We start from the raw sequence: 22,794 nt of genomic DNA on the forward strand, positions 1-22,794 counted from the left end.
AAAGATAGAAAGCATTTTTAGCACAAATTCTCTTTTCCTTTTAACATAGAACTGAAAGGTAGAGAGTTAACATCAATCTACTACAGGACTGGAGGCAAGAATCCTTCTGCTGTAACAGATAAAAGAGTGCAGAAAGTAAGCCATTTTGCATCATAAAGTGCATCATCAGATTGAAATCGGTCTGCCTTTTGATTTCTGGTAAGAGAATTAGTCCTCTCTTTGCTTTCATTTTCCATCAGAAGTTCAAGCAGGAGACAGGTGGCTAGCATGCACTGGTGGCACAACCATTTCAGCCTGCAATATCTGCTTCACAGATTGAATATGATTAGGATATTGAATATAAATGCAAAAGTAACTCATATATTACACTTTATGTGTAAAATGCTATCCTCTTTTTTTCATTATTTAAATACAACAAACAAATGATGGTACGAGAAACAGGAAAGGCATAGCCATATCCACTCAATCACCTGATTCCTTTAAGGGATCCTAAATATTCTACCATGTTGCACACTTCAATTTAAAAACTGCCTGTCAAGCATACAATCCATTAAATCAAAATGATCACCATAGGAAAGAAAAATTAATAGAGGCATTGATAATGTCACTACATTACTTTAGAGTTTGAGAGATACATAAGAATAAAGAGGATTGCAAACATATTTGGATATTCGGATACAGATCAGATATTTGTTTATCCTGTATCCACACATATACGATTGTTTTCTTTTGACATATAAATATGGATACATATATTAGTCAAATATGAAAATTTATAACCATATCTATATACATTTGCATAAAAAATGGATCTAAATGTATTTAGATGCAAGTTGGTTCAGGTTGTAAAGACACTGGAAGTCATGGTACCTGGGACCTATTTTCAAGTCCTGCCCATACTACTTTTAATTTATTACTTAATAAACTGGATGAGGGTTGGTCGCTCCTTCCTTTTTTTTAACAGAAAGAAAGGTCCTTGAACAAAACCGTCTCCACGTTGTCCTTCATCAATAAGAGATAGACAGCCTGCTAAAGGAACTCTTCTCCACTCTCTTTCCATCAATAAGAGACAATTGCCGGCTTATGCTTGTAACAAGCTTCTTGAATAATGCTCTATTTCCAAGGACAGATGTGAACTCAATAAGGCATTCGAAAATAAAAAATAAAATAACAATACGCAATAAAGAACCGGACAAGCATTTTTGCAGAAGTACCCTATAAGGCCTAAACATAATAATCTAACCAGACATCTCTAAAGGAATGCATCCAGTTTCTTTGCCTTGATTGGATGCAGCGGTCTGAAATCCTCCAATCGAAGATTGGAGCTCACACGGATCTCATTCAGAACAGCATCTCCTTTCTCCATTTTGATAACTTCAAGGATGCTACCAAGGACCTCAGATGCAAGCCCGAGCTCCAATAAGCGCCTGGGCTCTTCTCCACTTTCCTGGATTAATTTTCCTATATCTCTGAGTGGAACCACATTTTCCAATATAACTTTAGCAAAGATGCGACCAAGAAACTCAGCTGCTCTGGGAGCATCATTTACAGCATCCTCCAGTAAGGAGAGAACTGATTCAAACCTAGCAAAAATGTGAGTCTGTAAGATTTCATTCATTGAAACAAATGTTGCTTTTGTACTTTATCGGGTTTAATAACTGGCATTCATACCCCAGGATGAGCTGTACTTGACTAAGCAAGCTATCTTGAGACTTGCAAAGGTTGACGAGAAGTGTAGCCAAGAGATCCCTCTCCATGTCTTTCCGCTCAAAGGAGTCTGTGACCCAGGATGATATCATGGCAGGATAGAAGTCTGGACAATTCAGCTCTTTGATGCACAAAGATACCTCCTTCTCATCCCTGGCACTAGTGAGATTGAAAGAAAGAAAAAAAATAGCAATCAAACTCCAATCAAGATATAACAATTTTTTTTTAAAAAAGGAGGAAAATATATCCACGCAAATTCAAACTTAACATGCATGGCAATTAGTAGACAAGGCATTCGGGCCCTTGTGAATTGAAAGCCAAAGCATAAGGTTTGAGAAAAATTTCATTTCAGATAACGTGTAAAAAGAAGCCATTCGCGCTCATAAATTGAACAAAATTAATAAAAAAAGTAACAAACCCATAACAGATAATCCACTACACAAGCATGCTTTAGGAAGACAGCTATCAGCCTCCCACCCAAAAACCTTAATTACTCAAGAAAAGTCACGTCACGAACAATGAGTGTACAGACCATAGCTTTGTATCCAAATCATAACAATAAAGTGTATTTCAATATTTGAATCAATTTGGAATAATTCATATCCAAAATAAAAACATAAGATTGCTTCTAGTTTGCCTGTGATAGTCACAATTTTTCAACCAGAAAATTAAGAAGGTTTGCTTCCGTATAGACCATGCTTTTGCCGTACCGACCCATACCAATTGTACCATATCATACCGATAAGATACCATTACGGTACTAATATAGATAGGTATATGAGCAGAACTAGCCTGAATCAAGCAAAACCGCCCGATACCGACCCATACCACCTAGTTTCAAGCGGCACCATGGCAGAAACTGAGAAAAATGTTGGAAGCTTGTCTTGACATGGAGTACATACCATACCATACTGAACTAACAACATACAGTACGTTCTTAGTACCAATTTTGCGGACCTTGGTATAGGCATGATTCTTCGTACTAGTGCATACTGCCCAATATCGGGCATACCGTACCAAAACAGTACTAAACCAAGACTTGATCGAAGGCGTACCAAATCTCAGTATGTTGAACTTACACCCATATCGAGCACACTTATACTGTACCAGCATGGTACCAATATGGGGTCTGGTACCAAGATGATAAACTATATTAATTTGTGAGCTAAAATGCCTTACTTATCAAAGTAAAACATCCAAGGTTGACCCTTTCGAACAACCAGCTCAATGTCTATAATCTTCCTTTGCAAAATCTAGCGCATAAGATTTTTATTTGGATCATTGATAGCAATAGTAGTAATCCTTTGATTTTGCTAAGGATTAGGATAAAAAAGGGGGAAAACATAGGAAAAGAGAGGCAAGGTGGGAATGCAATCTATGGTTGCTTATGCATGAAGCTCTACTTTTTGGTAACATGCATGTAAAGTTAGTTATATATAAAATAATTAATTTTTAAAAATACATTTAATGAGAAAATGCTAGTTTCAAGACTCAAAAAGAAACAGGGAAAAGCTCCTCATCTCGCAAAAAAGTCACTAATTTCACAAAGTTCCAAAGGGATATATAGGGAAATAAGGAGGCTAATATACTATAAGAAACGTACGGTTATTCTTAAGGCATACTGATGTAATTAAGAATAGAAAGTTATATGCCTAATCATGGAATACAAATAAAGAGCACAGCAATAGGGAAAAGAAGACAATTGGGCTTTAAAGAAATAAAGCAAAAAGGAGAACAACGAGATCATGCTGCACAAACGAGGAAAGAAGTGAAAATGGGAGCAATTTGAAAACTTGCAAGAAAGATGATGATGCATTCTACCAAGTCATTTTCCCACGCATTTGACAGAACAATAGAGAGATCAAACAAACCCAAATAACAGACGAGAATGAATGACATGGAGAAGGGAGAAAATAAAAGATGTAGGCAGCTGAAAAGTTCTCTTGCACGCTAGTCATGAATTCTACATAGAGAGTGCCAAATATTATCAAACAGAGAAGAAAATAAATATATTTAGGATTTAGGTTAAAGGGCTAGTAGCAAACATCCTTGAAATTTGTTGATCCAACCGTGGAATTAAATTATACTCTATCTGTTGGTGGAACCCTAACTTAGTCTATATGATAAGATAACTAATGTCAAAAGGTTTTCATGTGTCTCATAACAACAATATAGAAAACCTATAAGAAAAAAGCAAAGTGACTTTTCTCCTCGTCATGGTGCTGCTGCCAGAGAGAGAAGCTAATCTGGTGACCCCACAATAGAAACCATAAGTAACAAGGCTGGAACAGCAGGCTCGAGGAGGAGAAACGAACTAAAAAAGCACTACTGGAAACTTAAGTGGCTGATTGTCTAGTGAGGACAACAACCACTAATCTAGACTGGTTAAAGGAGGCATTAGAGCCCAACATGCAGAAGATGCTGGAATTTAGGTGCATTTTCTTGATGGTTAAGGATTAATGATAATTTTTGAATGCAAGGAAAATGGCCAGAAAAATCCCATGTAGCATAAGCAGACGAGATACGCCAGCAGTAGATGCTAAAGGCTAACTAAGAAGAAAGACGAGTCTTATGCCACACAACAGGTTAAACACCCAAGTGCTGGAAGCTTATCTCAAGCTATGTGAAAGATAAGCAGCTAAGCAGTGTTACCTGGAACACTCCAAATTTTGGGTTTCCCGATATTCTGGACACTTGGACACTTCATGACACTCACTGACTCTTTATACCATCAAATTATGATGATGTATCTACTTTTGGCACTTCTCTATTAAAGTTTTTAATTCTAACATGATAATTAGAAACCATCTATGAACTAAGGAGCATAAACATAGCCTATACTTCCTTATGTACAGACATCAATACATATTTACACATGCATGTATAAGATATAGACATGCTTCCGCATCTATTTTTAAGAACATGGATAATATTTTTTTGGACACTTGGACACTTGGCATCAGTGTCATGTGTCCAAGTAATATTGCAGCTGAGCATAGCTATTGGTGTAAGTATTCATCTAATATATGGGATTGCGTAAAGCATTGCATATTTCAACGGGAACAACCAGACCAATCCAACTGGACTCGTGGATTGGACAGCCCATTTGGGCAAGGCCCACATCAATCTGACCCAACCACCACCGCTCCACCTTTTTTTTCTCCCAAACAAAGCCTGTATCTTGCTGTTTTTTTTAACACCGCATTATACAGGCTGGGGTGGGTTGTCAAGAGTTGTGCCCAGATGAGCTGTCCAATCCACAAACCCAGCGAGACTGGTTTGCTGTTCCAGCTAAATTGCTCAAACAAGTCCCTAGGGGTTTCTAAAAAAGTTCCAGTAATTTTAATATTCAACATTTGAGATAAAATTTTAGCCGAATTGTGATTTTACAGTTATCTGGTCTCTAAGTTGTCCAACTCAGCAATTACTCATCCCAAGCACCAAATAAGGGCAACCAACCTAACGGGACCCATATTGCTAAGAAGAAAGGCCCTGGAAGTCGTGCACCCCTCTCATCTCATGAACAGGATAGGGCGATGCCTAGTTCCTCTTAGGTACATGAAAAGGATAGTAGGAAAAAAATAACAAAGCATGAAAGAAAAGGAGAGAGAGAAAAAGAAAACAAAAAGAGAGGAAAGAAGGAAAGAAAAGAAAGAAAGCTTGGATTGTTGCCTAGGCTGTCCAACCACTATTGCTGTCCCTTTAAGTGCTTCTGCTGTGTACTTTCTCCTTTATTTCTGTCTTTTAAATCATAAACCTGTCCTAGGGTCTATAGGATCTAGACTACGATTTTTTTTAGTGTAAAAAAAGAAGGATACAGCCTAAATCATGACTAAAAGAAATTAGTTATTCTAGACTTTTTATCTCTTTTTTTTCTCTTTGGGCTCAAAAATTCAGCCTAAATCATGGATAACTGGATATAATTTCCTGCCGTCTTTTTTTTTTCCAGCAAGAAAGAATGGAAAGGTAATCCCAATTCAACCAAAAACTCAGATCTTCTCCCAAATTTAGATTTAGCCCTTTCAATGGATTCAATATTCAGATTGAATCAACATTAGATTGGCCTTATCTTTTCCCATGTAGAAGGTTATGGTGGCTCTCGCTTTAATTAAGAGCATGAAGCATAAGTTCTATCACCAAATCCACAACCAAAGGGAGGCTTCCCTGCCTTTAGTGTAAGACCTGCGTGCACTCGTGGCAAGTATCTCATCACATCTGGACTATAAAAGTTATCCCATTTTTTGGGATCATATGAGCACCAAAGGGTTCCCAAGCATTCTTTTTTTACAAAAAAACAATAAGTAAACTACCTTCTTTATTGAATATCTAGCTTATAAGATCTCCTTTTCATCCATCCTGAAATGCCAGGGTTGAAAGTACAAGTAGAATGAAGAGATTCAGGGGGTTTAACAAGCGAAGGCACCTGGTTTTGAAATGGAACATTCATATGGTTTCTTCTCACTTGGCTATGTGAGTTTTGGCACACTTCGAAAGACATGGTGATGAAGATATTCATAATTCTTCTATAACAGATTTCTTTAAAAAGAGTACCTTATACCATTAGGAAAGATGTGGAAAAAGGGATCATAAACCTTTAAGTTTGCATAGGGTGATTTCAACATTCCTTCTACTTCTATAATAGGGCTTCTCAAGGACATTAGTTTAAGTGTTTCAATGAGAGTTAATGGACAAATCTATGAATTTAAAGTTTTTGAAAAAACCGACAAAAATAAATGCGCCACAAGTAGTTTTGTAAAATATTTGTTATTTGTTGCAGTGTCTTGGGATCATTATCCTCTTTTCTCAAAACTTTGTGCGATCGGCATGTTCATATAATGCAATATCCTGATCAATTATCCCATTGACAGAAGCATATAGATGATAAGCCGATACTTGGCGAGTACATTAGGACAAAAGACAACAATCTCCTCCTTTTAGCCTGCTTTTATGCATTTACATGTAACATGTTCCTAGTTATGTAACATCCTGAGTATAGCAACATTAAATGGAATAACTGCACAGTTAAATTATTGCATCATTTAACTACTATATCAGATATTACACTTTGAATAGTTGATAAATAAATATTTTCCAATTTCAACAGCTAGATAATGACTTTTAAATGATTATGATTAAATGGCTGCCAGATCATTTATATTCTAGTCCGCATGATGATATTTTTTAGTCACTGCTAAAACATTTATGCAACAGTTAAATGATTACAAAAACTGAACAGCTCCTTGAATGTTTAAATGGGTGCCACAGAAGCCGTTAGGCATTGCATGGCTGTTCACAAGACTGCTTAAGCATTTGAGCAGCCACATTGAATATGGATCAAGGGAATGTAAAAAAGAGTAGCAGATGGTAATATAAAATAAGTGATTTGTAAGAGTTATTCTGCTAGTGAAAGAATATGGAAGAATGCCATCAGTCTGGTAGAAAATTATAAACTAGGAATAAGATAAAATATAAGGTCAAAAAAATTAAAGACCACACACAAATTGATGTCCTAGACAAGTAAAAATTAACATCAAAAAAAAAAATGATCACTAACTTTCTTCTAGCTATGATTAGTGGTTAGTCTAAGTACTGAACAAACCAAAAAAACCTGAGAAGTCAAATTTACTATCCAATACTCCAAGGATGATATATTTAGAAGTAGAAATTTCTGAAAGTGAATGACGAGATAGCAACATATCACTTTATGAGAAGCACGTACAGGATAGTCAAGGATGATATATTTCAAAGCAATCTATACAGACAAGCAAACTATATAACAATAAGTATCCTGATAAAGAAAAATTAAATATGTAAATATCCCCTTCCAGAAAAATGAGAGGTCAGATGTCAAATGGGCGTGTTAATATCCATAACCATGTGAAATTATATACTAGTTGGAACATCTTTATGGTTATGAACAACTAAATTCTGTGTTCCCCTGAACTGGCAGTAAGCCTGCAACTGCCATGTAACCTTATTACTGTTTATCCAGCCTTTTTAAGTAATCTTTACCATCAGGAGCAAAATCAATGCTACGCATGCTGTATTATAACATAGAGATCTGTCAACGGTATTCAGAAAAGGGGGGGAAAGGAAAAAGATGTTACCTATAGAATTCCCTTATTGCTGATATTGATTTCTCTTGCAAAACGTCTTCGGACAATGGTTTTGCTTTAGAAGGTGCACCCGCACTGCCACTTAAAGATCCCTGCACATGACCAGCAGGAAGGATGGTTGCTGCAGATTGTTCAAAAGAACAATCTGCAATCTTGTTCCTGCTCCCTAAATAAGTATTACGATCTTGAGGATTCAGTTGATCATGGGGTGCTCCAGAGAACCTATCTGGCATATATTTTGGCACTATTTCTTCTTTTGAGCTATAAGGTATTCTATCAAGTGTCACGCTGTGGCCATTTGGACCAGATGGCATTATACAATTGTCACCACCACTTGGAGAAATATCAGCCAAAGGAGCACTTGACATCGAAGACTGAGCTCGAACAGACATACCCCTAGCAAGACCACCTTGTGGGCCAAGGGTAATTGAATCATCATCAGTAGGTCTTTGAGGAAGGGGAAGTGACAATGTTTTACTTTCAAATGGACGTCTATCCTCTAATCGAACATCTTGAGTCCCATACCCATGGACCGGAGGTGATAAGTTGCGTATGCTACCAATCTGGGAGCTTGGAGAAGGCAATATAGTGGATCCCCGTGCACCATAATCAGCAGGTGGTCCTCTTCTTGAGACAGAAATACCAGAACCACGAGCTGATCTACTTGCTTGAGCCTGTCGCTCCTGAGCTGCATCTCTATGCACCTCTTCAATTTTCTTCGGGCCTTCAATTTTCCTCCTTTGTTGCCACTTATTCTTTCTCAGATCAATTGCATCCTTCAGCATGAACCTAACCCGAGATGATAGCTTCTGATTTTTTGATAGTTTTGCCATCATGTCAAAATACGCATCCATATGTTCCTTGGCCTTGGGATGGTCTATTATCTCACCTATTGTACTCATCAGCTTGCACAAAGCTTCAATGTCTTCCTCGTCAGGATTCTGATACTGTCCAAGCAGCTTCTTGATGCATTCATGCATAATTCTCTCTGTCAACATCCTTTTCTTGTACAATTCCCCAATTAACCGGATATTTCCCAGCATACGCCTCCGTGCCTGGATCCTTTTCTCCTCTCTTCCCACTTCAGATTGTTCAGTCTCACCTTCCTCTTTGGCTTTATTAGCCTCAGCTTGCTCTCTCTCCCCTCTTTCAAATTCCTCTTGGCACTTGTTCAGAAGCAACCTTTTAAAGGTAATTTTTTCATTGCCCTCTGTGAAATCAGGTAATTCACTAGCAAGATGGTAACAGAAATCAGCATACATCTCACAGAAAGTCGGCTCCATCAAAGCTTTGTCAAAAATCTGCGAGATTACACCAGTAAGAGTAACAGCATTGTCAATATTAACCTCCTTGACTTGCTGAAATAGCTTCTCAAAATTCTGAGGCGTCAACTTATTCAGTATGGCTTTCAGTTGTCTTTGCTTTGCCTCTTCCTCGTCAGTCACCTTACTGACTAAATATCTATTCTGAGCTTTGTGCATTACTTGTGCAGGTGTTTGAGGAGAAGGAATTAACCCTCTATGAGTGCCGTGCTGCCACCTGTCTGCATCAGCACCATTACATGGTATCCCTCCCTGAGATGCCAGTGACTGCATTGACCCAGAAAGAATCCCTCCAGCAAACTGACTAGATGACTGCCCACGTGGATGTCTTAAAACCCCATGGTTAACTCCTTGTCCTGGACGCAAGTTCATAATATATGCTCCACGACCAATCTCTGGCCGAAGGTCACGTGCAGAAGCAAAAGAAATAGATGCTTTCATCCATCTATCATCATCAAGAATGCCAAACATCCGGTGATCTGCCCGAGAAGCTCCAGGAGATCTATCAGTAATCCTTCCAGGACTTGGGTAGGGTTCGTGATCAACAATATAGGAAGCACCAACCGAAACACTCATCAAAGCATCAGCTATATCAGATATAACGTCAAACCCTGCAGGAAGAACAGTACACTGCTCAGAAAAGGTCAATAGAAAATCCCTGGAATACTTTCTCCTCATAGTTTCATTTCCACAATCATTCTTTGCTTGACTTGCTTGCTGTCCATCCTCTGATATTCTCAATTTTGGAGTGGAGATATCAGCTGCATCTTCCCAATCATCTACCTCAACTGTGCTCTGTCCATCTCCCTCACTAGCCACAACATCCTTATCAGTATCTGAAGTCACATGTTTTCCATCCACTACTGCAGAACTATCAACACTTTCTGAGATGCAGGTAATTTCATGTTTTTCCTCAGGACCCTTGTACGCATTGTAAAGATCAGAAGTTCCCGCAGCATCAGCCTTCAAATAAATTTCCCTCTTCTTCTTCTTTTTTCCTGAAGACGGCTTACCCCTGGGAGGCTCCAAAGAAGGCTTGTCCTTGGGCCTAGATGACAAAACAGAAACTGGATCCTCACTAGAAAGCTTTGTAACATTTCCTTCCAGTTTTTCTGTCACTTTAGAAGTAACAGGGGCTGAAACAGCAGCTGTCTCCAGATGTGAGGCCTCAGATCCACTCAAGCCATCATCATGGCAGTGTAATGCTTCACTTATATCTGTGATGACATCTGAAGAGGAAAACTTTTTTTCTTCAACATTTACGGATGAAAGAGGACTTGAAGGAACCACTTCAGCTTCTATGAAATCTGAAGATGTACCAGCAGAGATGCCTAATTCCTCAGGTGTCTTCTCAATCAAAAAGCTTAGCTCCACTGCTTCAACATAAGAACCAGACTGTTGCCTTTCGGCATCATAAGACTCACAGGCATTTGGACTTTCTAAAATATCTCCTCCGGCCCCATCTTGCTCAACCAACTCAACTGGTTCTGCACCTTGAACACATTCAGTAATAGCAGACATTGGATACAGTTTGGAATTACCAGCATCCCTTAAGGAATCACCAAATATTCCAGTTTTATGATTTTCCTTCTTTGCCACTGTGTCTTGTCCCAGTTCGACATTTAACAAGATAGAATTTTCCCGACTAAAAGTAGGATAGGAATTCTTGGTTACAGTTTCATCCATCTCAAGACCTGTAGAAACTGATGTCTCAGAAGAACCTCTCTCTTTAACTAGAGGTACACTGTCAGCTCTCAGACAAACATCTTGTGCAATTTCCTTCACCAAAATAACTCCAGATGCTTCTGATTCAGTAGGGACTATTTGGCTTTCAACAGCTTTCGAAGTTCTGACTTCAGTAGAACTACTTTGTTCTAAACCAAGTGAAGAAAAACTAGTGGTAGTGGTTGGCATATCAGCCCTGGAAAATTCCTGAACTTTCTCAGAAAGTCTAGATAGTTGCCTTGTTGTTACATCTCCAGAAGCACCATGACTAAATGAAGACAAGTTCACCCTACCTGCAGAATCAGATGTATCTGCCTGCACCATCCAAAAATGTCTCAAAGTTACACATAAATATTGCCCCATAGATAATGCCAACAAAATATATCTTCTAAATGAGAGGGGAAAAAATAAAAAGAATAAGAAACATCAAAAATTTCACACCTGTTGCTGGTGTGGCGAGTGTCTGGGATCCTTCTTGCTGAGCCTTTTCTGGTGATCCTTCAATGAGTCCGATCTTCGAATAGGTTCTTTTCTTCTGCCATCAATTCCTGCATCAATAGGTCCAGAATCCCCATGATGGGCAACAAGAACTGATGAGGATGCAGCCTCTGAGATTTCCAATGGCTGAGTAGCTGATTTGGGCTGCTGAACAGAACTTTCTGGACTGATTTTACTGTCATTTTGATGACAAACTGTGGTTTTTCCAGAAGGCTTTAATATGCTAGGTGCTTCGGCATTGCTTGTGGGCACGCTAACTGTCACTACAGCTGTACCAGCATTATTCCCATGCAAACCAACAACCGGCTTCACCATCTCCTGAGCTGGAGCTGATGGAGCAGAGACAGGTTCAGATAGACTATGCAAAGGAGGCCCAGGTTTGCTGCCAGGCATGGGCTTAAGGACAGAAGGATTCATGAATGAAATGGCTTGGCCACTATCGTCAACTGAATAGCTATATCTTGGTGCCTGTGAACCAGAAGGCATCTGGCTGCTTGTCAAAGGAAGAGAAGTTGAGGTAGGGAAGAACATCTGTGATGGCTTATGAGCATTGGATTGCAATGGAGGATAGTAATGTGGAGTAAAAGATGGACCTTGTTGAGATTGAGATGGTACATTAGGGTGGGGCCTTTGCCCCGGAGAACCACCATCTGTATATAAATCCATCCTTTTGCCAAGTCTCAGCTCCTCATGGGTCTCTGGGTGAGTTATCTTTATGGTGGTCTTGCGAGGAGAACCAAAATTTCCAGGCCGCTTTTGGGCAAATTGTGGGGTGGCAATACCAATTCCCATGCTTCCTAACTGAGGCGGAAGCTGATGACCCATTTGAGGTGCAAAGCCCAAGCCATGTCCCTGGTGCATCATCATATGCGGCTGCAGAGGATGAGACTGGAGACCCTGGAGAAACATCTGTTGCGGTACTTGAGAGACATTTCCAACAGGCAGTGTCATTGGCATTTGCAGTGAGCTTGCTGCCACACCCTGTGACTGCATCTGACGACTGGAGGCACCAAATTGCAAGGGAAGCTGTGGCCGTTGAAAGGCCACTGGAATGGATATTCCAGCTATAGGAAGAACAGAAGAATTGGGTAGTGGTACAGCAGGGGCAGCTGAAATTTGTGAGTACACATCCTGCTTTACCTGGGCAGGAGGGTGAGATTCTCCAGTATTTGATTGGTTAGCACCACTTCTATCCTTCTTAGGTTGCTGCGGATACTGCAATCCAGAGTGTATAGGCATGTTCGGCATCATCCTGAATGAACCATGGCAAGCCTGCATGGTGGAATTCAAGATCATGAAAGAATAACATTAGAAAATTAAAAATATATACAAATTAGAATAACGGCTATTAGGTGTCTATATGACAGTGATCAAAACTTCCTCATAATGGAGACTGAACATGTGGACAAAATAACCTATCCCAAGCCAGAGTAGTTATGCATCTGTTTGACACATATCAAAAAGTCATATGGTGTTTGATTCATCAAACTAATAAAGCTATCTAGCACTACAAGTCATGTAGAACATGAACAGCTACGGGAATGTAATGTTGGTTCATCCATCACCAAAGCAAAGTTATTTCAATAATCAACTTGCAGCGCCCACTTTTTTTTCTCGTGTGAAAAGTTAATTCTAAAAATCCAGCACAAAACCTGGTCCTGCTTCTGCTCATCCAGATTAGGTGGAGCTGAGGTAGTCCGAGTGGGAATCTATATCAATCATAATAAATTTTGCCAAGTCAGAAGGTGTATTACGTAAGAAAAAATAAACAAGAGCCGAAATAAATAGCATAAAGTTCAACAAGAAGCATGAAGCAAGAATATAAAGCATGAAGCAAGAATATATACCTCAATGCCATCTATGAGAGCAGGACTTATAGACCCAAATTGAAGAGTATATGTCTCGGTTTCATTGCCTGAGGGGAAGGAATCATTTCCCAAATAAGCCTAATTGAATAATAAATTTAAAAAAAGAAAGTTTTTACATGTGACCTCTTGCAGAGACATTATCACCATTGCAGCAAACCATGCTTCCAATTATAACAGTGGGTATGGAAAGGAGGAAAGACATCCTAGCGTACACAATCCACTGGAGTAAACATTCAAAAAACGTCAGTAAATGCTCAACAAATTACCTTTAGCTGGAGTTGCAAGGTCTGCCGAATCTGAAGCTCCTGCAGCAGACTGAGAAATTGGAGCCCTTGGGTGGTGGGCTTGAGAGTTTCTCGGGATGGGCGCATCCACAGGTTTTGCAGCACTTGGCACTGGTGAATCAGATAATCCTGAATGTCAGGAAGATGAGTAAAATTTAAGGGTATAAATATTTTTCCCTTTTTTTCACCATTCCAATCTACACTTCTCAGGTACCACTCAAACCAAGCGATCAACCAAAATTGATAAATATCAATAAAAATAATAATCATAAATAAAGGAGAAATTTGAACAACCACGCAAGGGTGGCTGGACATGAGTACCATTCTGCACCGCCCGCGTAGGAACAGGAGCTGCAGCGGCAGCGGTAACACTCGCCTCCGGACTCGAACTCGAGGGGTTTGCCGTAGATGAACCTCCTTGTCCATTTCCAGGCTTCTTGAAACTAGAAACAAACAAGAAAATCGCAATAAAAACCCGAACTTTTGAATGCCCATTTATCCAAATCAACGTAAAAGGTGTACTCCATCAAGAAAAAGGGCATCACAGGCGTCAGGGAAGATAAAGTCTTTACCTCCGATTCGTCGAGAGGGGCGGGTGGCTCGATGAAGCAGAGGGAAAAGAGGAGGAATAGGAGAGCTGGGGACGAGGGGCGAAGCCCCCGGCCTTCCCGCGGCCGCCGCCGGAATATCCCCTGTGCTGGCCGTAGTTGCCGGAACGACCACTCTTCCTCAGCTGCTGGCCGTCACTTTTATCTGCCCTGGATTGATTGAAGGACATAAATCCGTCTTTTCTTCCACACACCTATAGCACCAAAAATCAATGTCAAAAAAAAAAAACAAACAACAAATCCCATCAACCGATCAAAACCGACGAGATATCCAAGATTTCACCATCCCCATATCCCAGAAAGAAAAAAAAAAAACACAGAAGAATCAAAATACATCACGAAAAAGCGGAAAAAGAAACAATTTTAACGCATTGGCGAATTCGATTTCGAGGGTTTTGAGATCAATCTCTCACCTGAAGCCTTCGAAGAGATAGAATCCCTGATTCGAAAAACGGTCGAATGTGGAAGAAAAGAGAGAAGCGCGGATTCGAAATGGTTCTTTAGAAAAGGGGAGAAAGTATATATACGATAAGGAATAATTAAACAAATTAAGAAAAAGGTTAAGAAGAGCAAGGAACAAACTCCTCTTCTACTTCTTGGTGGACCCGGTCTACGGCCCATGTTCAATTCCTCTAAATTGTTCTTTATTCCATGATGACGCAAGATTTTTCCAGCAATTAAAAGGACTTAAGATTTTATTGATTACGACCGTTGATCAAGTGGAGTCAGTTGCTTCATGATTTGCCAACTTTTGAGGGATTGAGTCTGTCAGGAAGCAATTTATCTGGGAATAAAGAAGGTATAAAGCTTAATTATTTAGGAGGCACATGAAAACTCAAATCTTGGAGCATCATCCAATGGTAGATTCACATGAAGAATTTTTTTATTTTTTTGTGCGAAAGATACAACAATGATCCTTTTTATCGGGCGAACCAACCAGCCAATTAGATCGCACAGGATTGCTCATGGTTGGATATTTTTTCACAATGAATTGCTCATGGTTGGATATTTTTTCACAATGAATTGTTGAGCTCATTTGGTAAGTTTCTTATCGGAGAAACCAAGGGGTTAATTTTCCTTTCATTTAGCAAAAAATTTTAAAAAAGATATGAACAAGAAACATTTATGGACTCAAATTTGCTTGCCCCAGTGCCAAGAATAACAATCAAGGAAAGTTGTCACAAGCTATTACTCAAATTTATTTCCCAATTATAATGAAATAAGAATAGTACTACTATTCTAGCTGGCATAATAACTTATTCCTGAACTAGAAGCATTAAGAGTGTAGATCACAAGGCAACACAATCTTGAATGGATTATGGTGGGCCCCCTGGCCAATATGTGAAGTAAATGTCAGCTTCAGTATCCCAACTACTCCTCTTTGTGTTCCCCCCAAGATAATGGATGTAGACGGGAAGACAAACCGGGTGGAGATCTTTTGTGGTACTTTTTTTGAAGTCCTTTTCTGGTTACCCTTTGGTGCCGCAAAGGATGTGATTGTTTAATTAAATACAAAGAAAGGCTCGAGATGACATCAGGGTGGAGGTGAGTTGATGGCGGAGTCAGCATATAAAGTACATAAACATGCACGCAAAATGCTATGAGATTTTGCTTACATGGGAAGCAAGTTTTTAGCGTGGTTTTGGTGTGATAAGGAGATAAAAGATCATAAAGTAATGATGTGCAACATGGATGCAGAGCCGGCCCGGGCCCTAGGCGACTGAGGCGGTCGCTTAAGGCCCCGAGCTAATGCAAGGCCCCCGGGAGGCTGACCAAAAGGAAGCAAAGGCTCTGCTCTGGGGCTGGCTACGAGTCTTCTCCCTTGATGGAAAGGAGGTGGAGAGTTTCCTGGCCTGCAGAGGGGCAATTTGGGATGTTGGGGACAGTAGTTTTGTTTTGGGTGGGGAGAGCGAGAGAGAGAGAGAGAGTGGGGAGGGATTTGGTTGGCTTGATAGACACCTGAAGCCACTCTTATCTTTCATCCCTTCTCTTTTTTGGTTTTGGTCTTGGTTTTTCTTCCCTCACATTACTCCTGATCCAGCTGGGCCATCCGGAAGAAAGATAGGGGGATTGGAGATGGACTTCTTCGAGGGTGGAGATTCTTTTAGTTTTCTCCTTTCGGTTTCTTCTCCCCTCTTGGGTGGTAGAGAGAGAAAAGGAGGGAGGGAGTTTAATGGCTGCTGTGCTGTGATGTTGCAGTTGCCGCTTGGGTACTTACTTGAGGGGGAGATGGTGGGATGGGGTGAATTTCTCATAATGACCCTACTTTCTCTTATAGAGAGGTTCCTTTATGGAAAAATTCTTTCCTTTACCTTGACTATGAAGAGCCATGGGATGACCTTTTCCTATTTGGCTCTTGCTTGACATGGTAAACAGTATTGCCAAGCATTATCTCAGTTATTTAATCAGTTTCATGGCCCTTCATTTAGTATAATTACTTTTATGTACTTCCATTCAAAAATTATATTAAATAAAAAAGGCTTTTTGTCTATCTTTGTTAGATTCATGTATTTTTATTAAAATAGTGTACTTGATAGCTATCTATTTTTATATATTTTTTAAGTATTTTATATTTATTAAAAAAAATTATTAAAAAAAAAGCCTTGTTCATTGGATTCGCCTTAGGCCCCAGAATGTATTGAGCCGCCCCTGCATGGATGCAAAGGATTCTATGTCACGCTCCAGATTTGAAGTATGATATAGCTGTGCTACCGAAAGGTACAATCTATGATAATACGAAGCCATCATCATCATCATCTATGGCATCATCATCAGATGAATGGTTATCACAAGCAAAGCATGGAAGAAAGACAATCGTGCACCTTTCAATCTTTCTTTTTGGAAAGTCCAAAGTGTTTTGTAACATAGTGGGGTGGGGACAGTTTGTTTTGTTCTCAAGAGGGCTCGTTCAGGGGAGCCTGCATCAAAATTTGTTTATTTCTAGAGGATGTCCAAGCTCACCACATACCCATCACTCTCCTGTGAAGAAACGAACGAGGAATTTTCCTTGGAATCCTCATCAGTTCTGTCTCCTTGTCGAAGTCCTAAAGTTGATTTTAGGACAACTTGACATGTCCTTTTTTTTTTTTTTTTGAGAGAGAGAGAGAGAGAGAGAGGAATAATTTGGCATGTCAAGTATGTGCTTGGATTATTTAGTTGCTGCACAAATGCTGTGGGATCCAGCAATTTTGTTTTTTCACAACTTTGAAAGCTATATATTGTTTAAATTATGAGAAATATTTATGCTAGCATAATGATTTAAATTAGTGCATTATATGTTTTTTTTCTACTGTTCTTGAATTGCAATAATAAAAAAATTCAATAGTCAAAATTTTGTTGTACGGTAAGAAATGAACTTTAATGGTAGCTAAATAAAAAGTCGTCATTAGTAATAGTGTTATTAATATTAATATCATTTATACCGATTTTGCATGATATACCAGGTACAGTTTTATCGAATGTAATATAATAATGCAACAAATTATAATAAACAAAAAACTTCAAAAGTCAAAATTTTTGTTACATAATAAACAATGAATTTAATGATGATAGAGCAAAAACTTGTGAATGGAGAATCGTCTCCATACAAAAACTCCAATTGGTAATACCGGCATCAATAATACCAATCTTGCACAATATGCGAGGTACAAGTTTTCTTCTTTTTCCGACTATTCTTAAAATATAATATATTAATTTAATAAACAATAATTGAAGGCTTCGATAGCAAAATTTTTATTAATATATTAACTAATAAGTTTTAATAATTATGAAGGACATTAATACCTGTATTATTAATATATGTTGCAAATAAATAATGGATTTAATGATGACCAAATATATTAATATTAATATCATTAATAAGCCAGCATCCTCATTGTGCATGGAGAGCTGTTTACAAACATTCATATGATTTATCATTTAAAATGCAGAAAAATATATGCTTATTTTGATCTAGAGTGAATACATACATGCAATCTTTTGTTCTTAGCTAAATGTCAAGACCATCATTTGGAAGGTTGCAAATGGGTCGGGTTGACCTATGACCCGACCCGACCTACTTAAACTTGATTTAAGGATCTTTGGGGTCGGGTTGGATTTCAAATTTAGATTTGTTCTATATTTCGAGTCATGCCTGGTTTATTTAGTTCTGACACAACCTGACCTGATTCGATTGTTATGTGGGTCTATTTGGATCTTCCGACCTATAATCCGACCTGACACAAGTTTGTGAGTTTTGTGTTAGTACATAATTAAACAAACTTCAATTATGAAATGGCTTAACAAAAAAAATAGATTAAAAAACTGAAAACTATAAATGATTGAATCTTTAATTTGCTAGATTTCTCGACCTTGTTCCTTATTTTACAACATGATTTATAAATAAGTAATCATAAACCAAGTCGTGCAAGTTTATTTTAATGGATGGTTTAACTAATATACAAATCTTAGCATGTAGAAAATCTGTAAACTACATTTATAAACATCACCTATGCACAATACAATAGAAATGAAAGTATAGTTCTTCTAAGCAATAAGAATTGTATGCCAAAATTTGTAGAACTATTTAATGGCAGCATCCATCATTAATTAATTAGTTTGAAATAAATAGTGTCAACATCCCACTGATCCAAGCTTCTTTATCTAATTTTATTCACATGACATAAGGTGTTATATCAAACTAGATAATTGAGTAATATCCTTAGATAGAAAATTTGACGTTTAGATTGTAGATGGATAACGTCACTAACTTGGCATTCTATCCATGCTTTGTTTCAATTTATTAGATATCTTTATACATAATAATTTGTATAACCCATAAGGAATGCTCGACTTATAGAACTCTCTTCAATTGTTTTCTCAGCCTCGTTGGAAAAATATTGTCATACTGAATGTGTCTTAACGTGCTTCCAAAGAGATATTTATGCCATATGATGAAACTAAGATTTTCTTTTGTGCAAATTTAACTTTTTCACTTTGGAACTCCATATGTATGATCCAGATCTGATCCAGAGCCAACCTGGATCTGATTCAAATCCAAATTTTTCAGGATGGGACTGGGTTATATGGATCTAACCTAATGCGAATCATCCATTCGGTCAAATGCTTTGGATGTGGACCTAACCTAACCTGACCCAATCTTCTATTAGGTTGTATCTAGGTCCAACATTAGGACGCAAACAAGAAATCAGATCAGGTCGTGGTCAAATTATGTCCTGATCCAACTTGACCCATTTGCACCTTTAATCATTTGGACCTTGCTCTAAGTTGAGGATCCAACCTACATTGTCAAATTATCATAAATCTACTTTACATCATACTTTTTACCAATATAACCCACTAAATTAGCATCTAAAGCATTTTGAATAACTGCTCCGGCCAAGAATTAATCGGCAAAGAAACCAATTCAATTTACCAATCCAAGGGTTAACATTTATACAATTAATGCTACTTACTATTTATAATCAAATCACTTTGGGTACTAATATAGAGAACTCAGGAAACAATGAGGTTAACTTGTTTGGATCTAACAGACACTCCTAGTTGACAAACATATACAAATGCCTGGTTGCATCTACAGTTTTTCAAAATAAGTAAAAAATAAAAATCAAAAACTATTTGAGTTTGCTATCAAAGAACTGATGCCCTTCAAGGCCCCTTAATATGTTGAATCCTGGTCCAATATCATAGAAATCAAAGATCTACATCAATAATTTGTGTCTATTGGTTTATATAGTGCCTCGTTAGGAACAAATGTGAGTGGGCCTACACTTCAACTTCAAATTATCTCTGAGGAGGATGGGGGTTAAATGGAGGGAAATGTGCCATCCCAAGTCCTCCCAATTGGCCTTAGGAACCTTCTTTTCTATGGCAAGCTAGTGGTGATCATATAAAGAGAAATGAAAAGGTGCATCTTCTTCAAGAGGGCTTGTAACTACCAGATGGTTCTCGGAACAAGCAGTTCCTATCCTCCACTCTTGGGAAGCCATCACCCCATTGAAGGTAGGGGAGGTCTTCTAAGTTTCGATCATCATTCTCGAAACCAAAGTACACCATATCGGCTAGAACTGAATGGTACAGGACATATCATACCATACCAATATCCAGTATAAGTGGCTTAATGACATATGGTGCGCCAAAAAATACTTCGTACCATACGTACTGACACTATGCTAATATGGTACTTGCATGGGGTCCGATACCGAGATAGCAAACCTGGCTCAAACCTATATTGTAAACTACATCTCCCTCCTAATTTTGCTATTGTTTTGTATGTTCTGGACCTTGCCTCATGGCTTACTTTTGAATTTTCTTCGCGAACTCGATGTAAAAGAGCTAGTCTCCCCCTTTGCCAACCTCTTCAAAGAAAAGTTTAATTGTATAAAAATATAAAAATTATTACTCATCAATTTTTATAGGTTGTTTTGAATTCTCAATTTCCAGAGTAGGTCTAAACGTCACTCCTCTAGAAAATGATCAAATGAGTAAGAATTATGTGAATTAAGCATCTTAGGAGTTATCTTAGGAGTTTAGTGCACCGCAGAAGATCCTTGCTCATTCCGTATCCCTCTTTCAATCTTTCTTTTTGGAAAGTCAAAAGTGTTTTGTAACATAGTGGAGTGGGGACAGTTTGTTTTGGTCTCAACAGAGCTCGTTCTGGGATCCTGCCTCAAAATTTGTTTATTTCTAGGGTATGTCCAAGCTCACCACATACCCATCACTCTCCTGTGAAGAACCAACGAGGAATTTTCCTGGAAATCCTCTTCAGTTCTGTCTCCTTGTCGAAGTCCTAAAGTTGATTTTAGGACAATTTGACATGTCTTTTTTTTTTTTGAGAGAGAGAGAGGGAGGGGAATAATTTGGCATGTCAAGTTTGTGCTTGGATAATTTAGTTGCTGCACAAATGCTGTAGGATTCAGCAATTTTGTTTTTTTACAACTTTGAAAGCTATATATTGTTTAAATTACCAGAAATATTTATGCTAGCATAATGATTTGAATTAGAACATCATACGATTTAAATTAGTACGTCATATCAAAAAAATTCAATAGTACTGGTGTCATTAAGATTAATATCACTAATACCGATCCTGTATGTCATCGAATGTAATAGAACAATGTATTAAATTATAATAAACAAAAGACTTCAAAAGTCCAAATTTTTGTTACACAACAAACAATGAATTTAATGATGATACAACAAAACTTTGTGAATGGAGAATCATCTCCATGCTAAAACTTCCGTTGCTAATATTGGAATTAACAATACCGATCTTGCACAATATTCCAACTATACTTAAAATATAATGTAACAATTTAATAAACAATAATAGAAGGCTTCAACAGCCAAATTTCTATTAATATATTAACTAATAAGCTTTAATAATTACTAAGGACATTAATACCTGTATTATTAATATATGTTGCAAATAAATAATGGATTTAATGATGACTAAATATTTTAATATTAATATCATTTATATGGTCAAGTATATCAATAACGGACTCATTAATACTAGCTTCCTCATTGTACATGGAGAGCCATTCACAAAATAAGCCTCCATTTTATATAATTTATCATTTAAGATGCAGAAAAATATATGCTTATTTTGATCTAGAGTGAATACACACATGTAGTCTTCTTGGTCTTAGCTAAATGTTGGGACCATCATTTGTAAGGCTGCAAATGGGTTGGGTCAACCCAACCCAACCTACTTAAACCAGTTTAAGGATATGTGGGATCAGGTTGGATTTCAAATTCAGATCTGTTCTATTTTTCGAGTCAGGTTTGGGTTTATTTGAGTTCTAGCATGACCTGACGTGATTTGATTGTGACATGGGTCTATTTACGGTCTTCTGACTATTATCCAATCCGACACAAGTTTTGTGGGTTTTGTGTTAGTATATAATTGAACAAACTTCAATTATGGAATGGCTTAACAAAAAAAGTAGGTTAATAAATTGAACACCATAAATGATGAAATCTTTAATTACCTTTGTTGTTAGATTCTTTAACCTTGTTCCTTATTTTACACCGTAATTTTTAAATAATTAATCATAAACCAAGTTGTGCAAGTTTATTTTAATGGATGGTTTAACTTATATACAAGTCTTAGAATGTAGAAAATCTATATAAACTGCATTTATAAACATCACCCATGCACAATATAGTAGAAATGAAAGTATAGTGCTCGGAAGCACTAGAAATTGTATGCCAAAATTTGTAGAACTATTTAATGATGGCATCTATCATTAATTAATGAGTTTGAAATAAATAGTGTCATCATCCCACCGATCCAAGGTTTTTGATATAATTTTATTCGCATGACATAGGGGATGTTATGTCAAACTAAATAGTTGATTAATATCCTTAGATGGAAAATTTGATATTTAGATTCTAGATGGATACTGTGAGTGACTTGGCATTCTATCTATACTTTGTTTCAATTTATTAGATATATTTAAACATAATAATTTGTATAATCCATAAGGAATGCTTGACGTTTAGAACTCTTTTCAATTATTTTTTGAGCTTTGTTGGAAAAATATTGTTATGTTAAATGTGTCATAACGTACTTCCAAAAAGATATTCATATCTTATGATCAAATTAAGATTTTCTTCTGTCCAAATTTAACTCTTTCACTTTAAAACTCCATATGTGTGATCTA

The 22,794-nt window shown here is 37.7% G+C and overlaps 1 protein-coding gene across 3 annotated transcripts; it reads right to left on the reverse strand.

Annotated features, from left to right (window-relative positions):
* Positions 1-14: 14 nt before the first annotated feature.
* On the reverse strand, positions 15-14,668 carry LOC103716336 (eukaryotic translation initiation factor 4G-like). 3 transcript variants are annotated; one of them, XM_039115586.3, is made up of 11 exons: positions 14,542-14,668; positions 14,093-14,322; positions 13,842-13,963; positions 13,503-13,631; positions 13,216-13,283; positions 13,021-13,077; positions 11,312-12,640; positions 7,815-11,185; positions 1,672-1,866; positions 1,280-1,583; positions 15-303 (listed from the first exon to the last, which is right to left on the reverse strand). In XM_039115586.3, the coding sequence occupies exons 2-11, from the start codon at positions 14,296-14,298 to the stop codon at positions 244-246; spliced, it is 5,841 nt and encodes a 1,946-aa protein (XP_038971514.3). In that variant the 5' UTR covers positions 14,299-14,322; positions 14,542-14,668; the 3' UTR covers positions 15-243. The 3 variants fall into 3 exon arrangements, with proteins under 3 accessions (XP_038971514.3, XP_008802512.4, XP_038971515.3); XM_008804290.5 differs by having other exon boundaries at positions 13,503-13,649; XM_039115587.3 differs by lacking the exons at positions 13,021-13,077; positions 13,216-13,283; positions 13,503-13,631; ... (1 more) ...; positions 14,093-14,322; positions 14,542-14,668 and having other exon boundaries at positions 11,312-12,432; positions 12,509-12,640.
* Positions 14,669-22,794: the final 8,126 nt, after the last annotated feature.

This window comes from Phoenix dactylifera, chromosome 10, assembly GCF_051530095.1.
Source record: "Phoenix dactylifera cultivar Ajwa chromosome 10, Ajwa_hap1_PhDact_Kaust_v1.1, whole genome shotgun sequence".
Taxonomy (NCBI): domain Eukaryota; kingdom Viridiplantae; phylum Streptophyta; class Magnoliopsida; order Arecales; family Arecaceae; genus Phoenix; species Phoenix dactylifera.

Bases quoted from the DNA above. Each gene is read 5' to 3' on its own strand.
- LOC103716336 (XM_008804290.5), bottom strand. From the start codon at position 14,298: ATGTCCTTCAATCAATCCAGGGCAGATAAAAGTGACGGCCAGCAGCTG. The intron at 13,964-14,092 runs GTAAAGACTTTA...GTTTGTTTCTAG, and splicing joins CCCCTCTCGACGAATCGGAG to TTTCAAGAAGCCTGGAAATG. The intron at 304-1,279 runs GCAAAGAAACTG...TCTGTGAAGCAG, and splicing joins GACCGCTGCATCCAATCAAG to ATATTGCAGGCTGAAATGGT.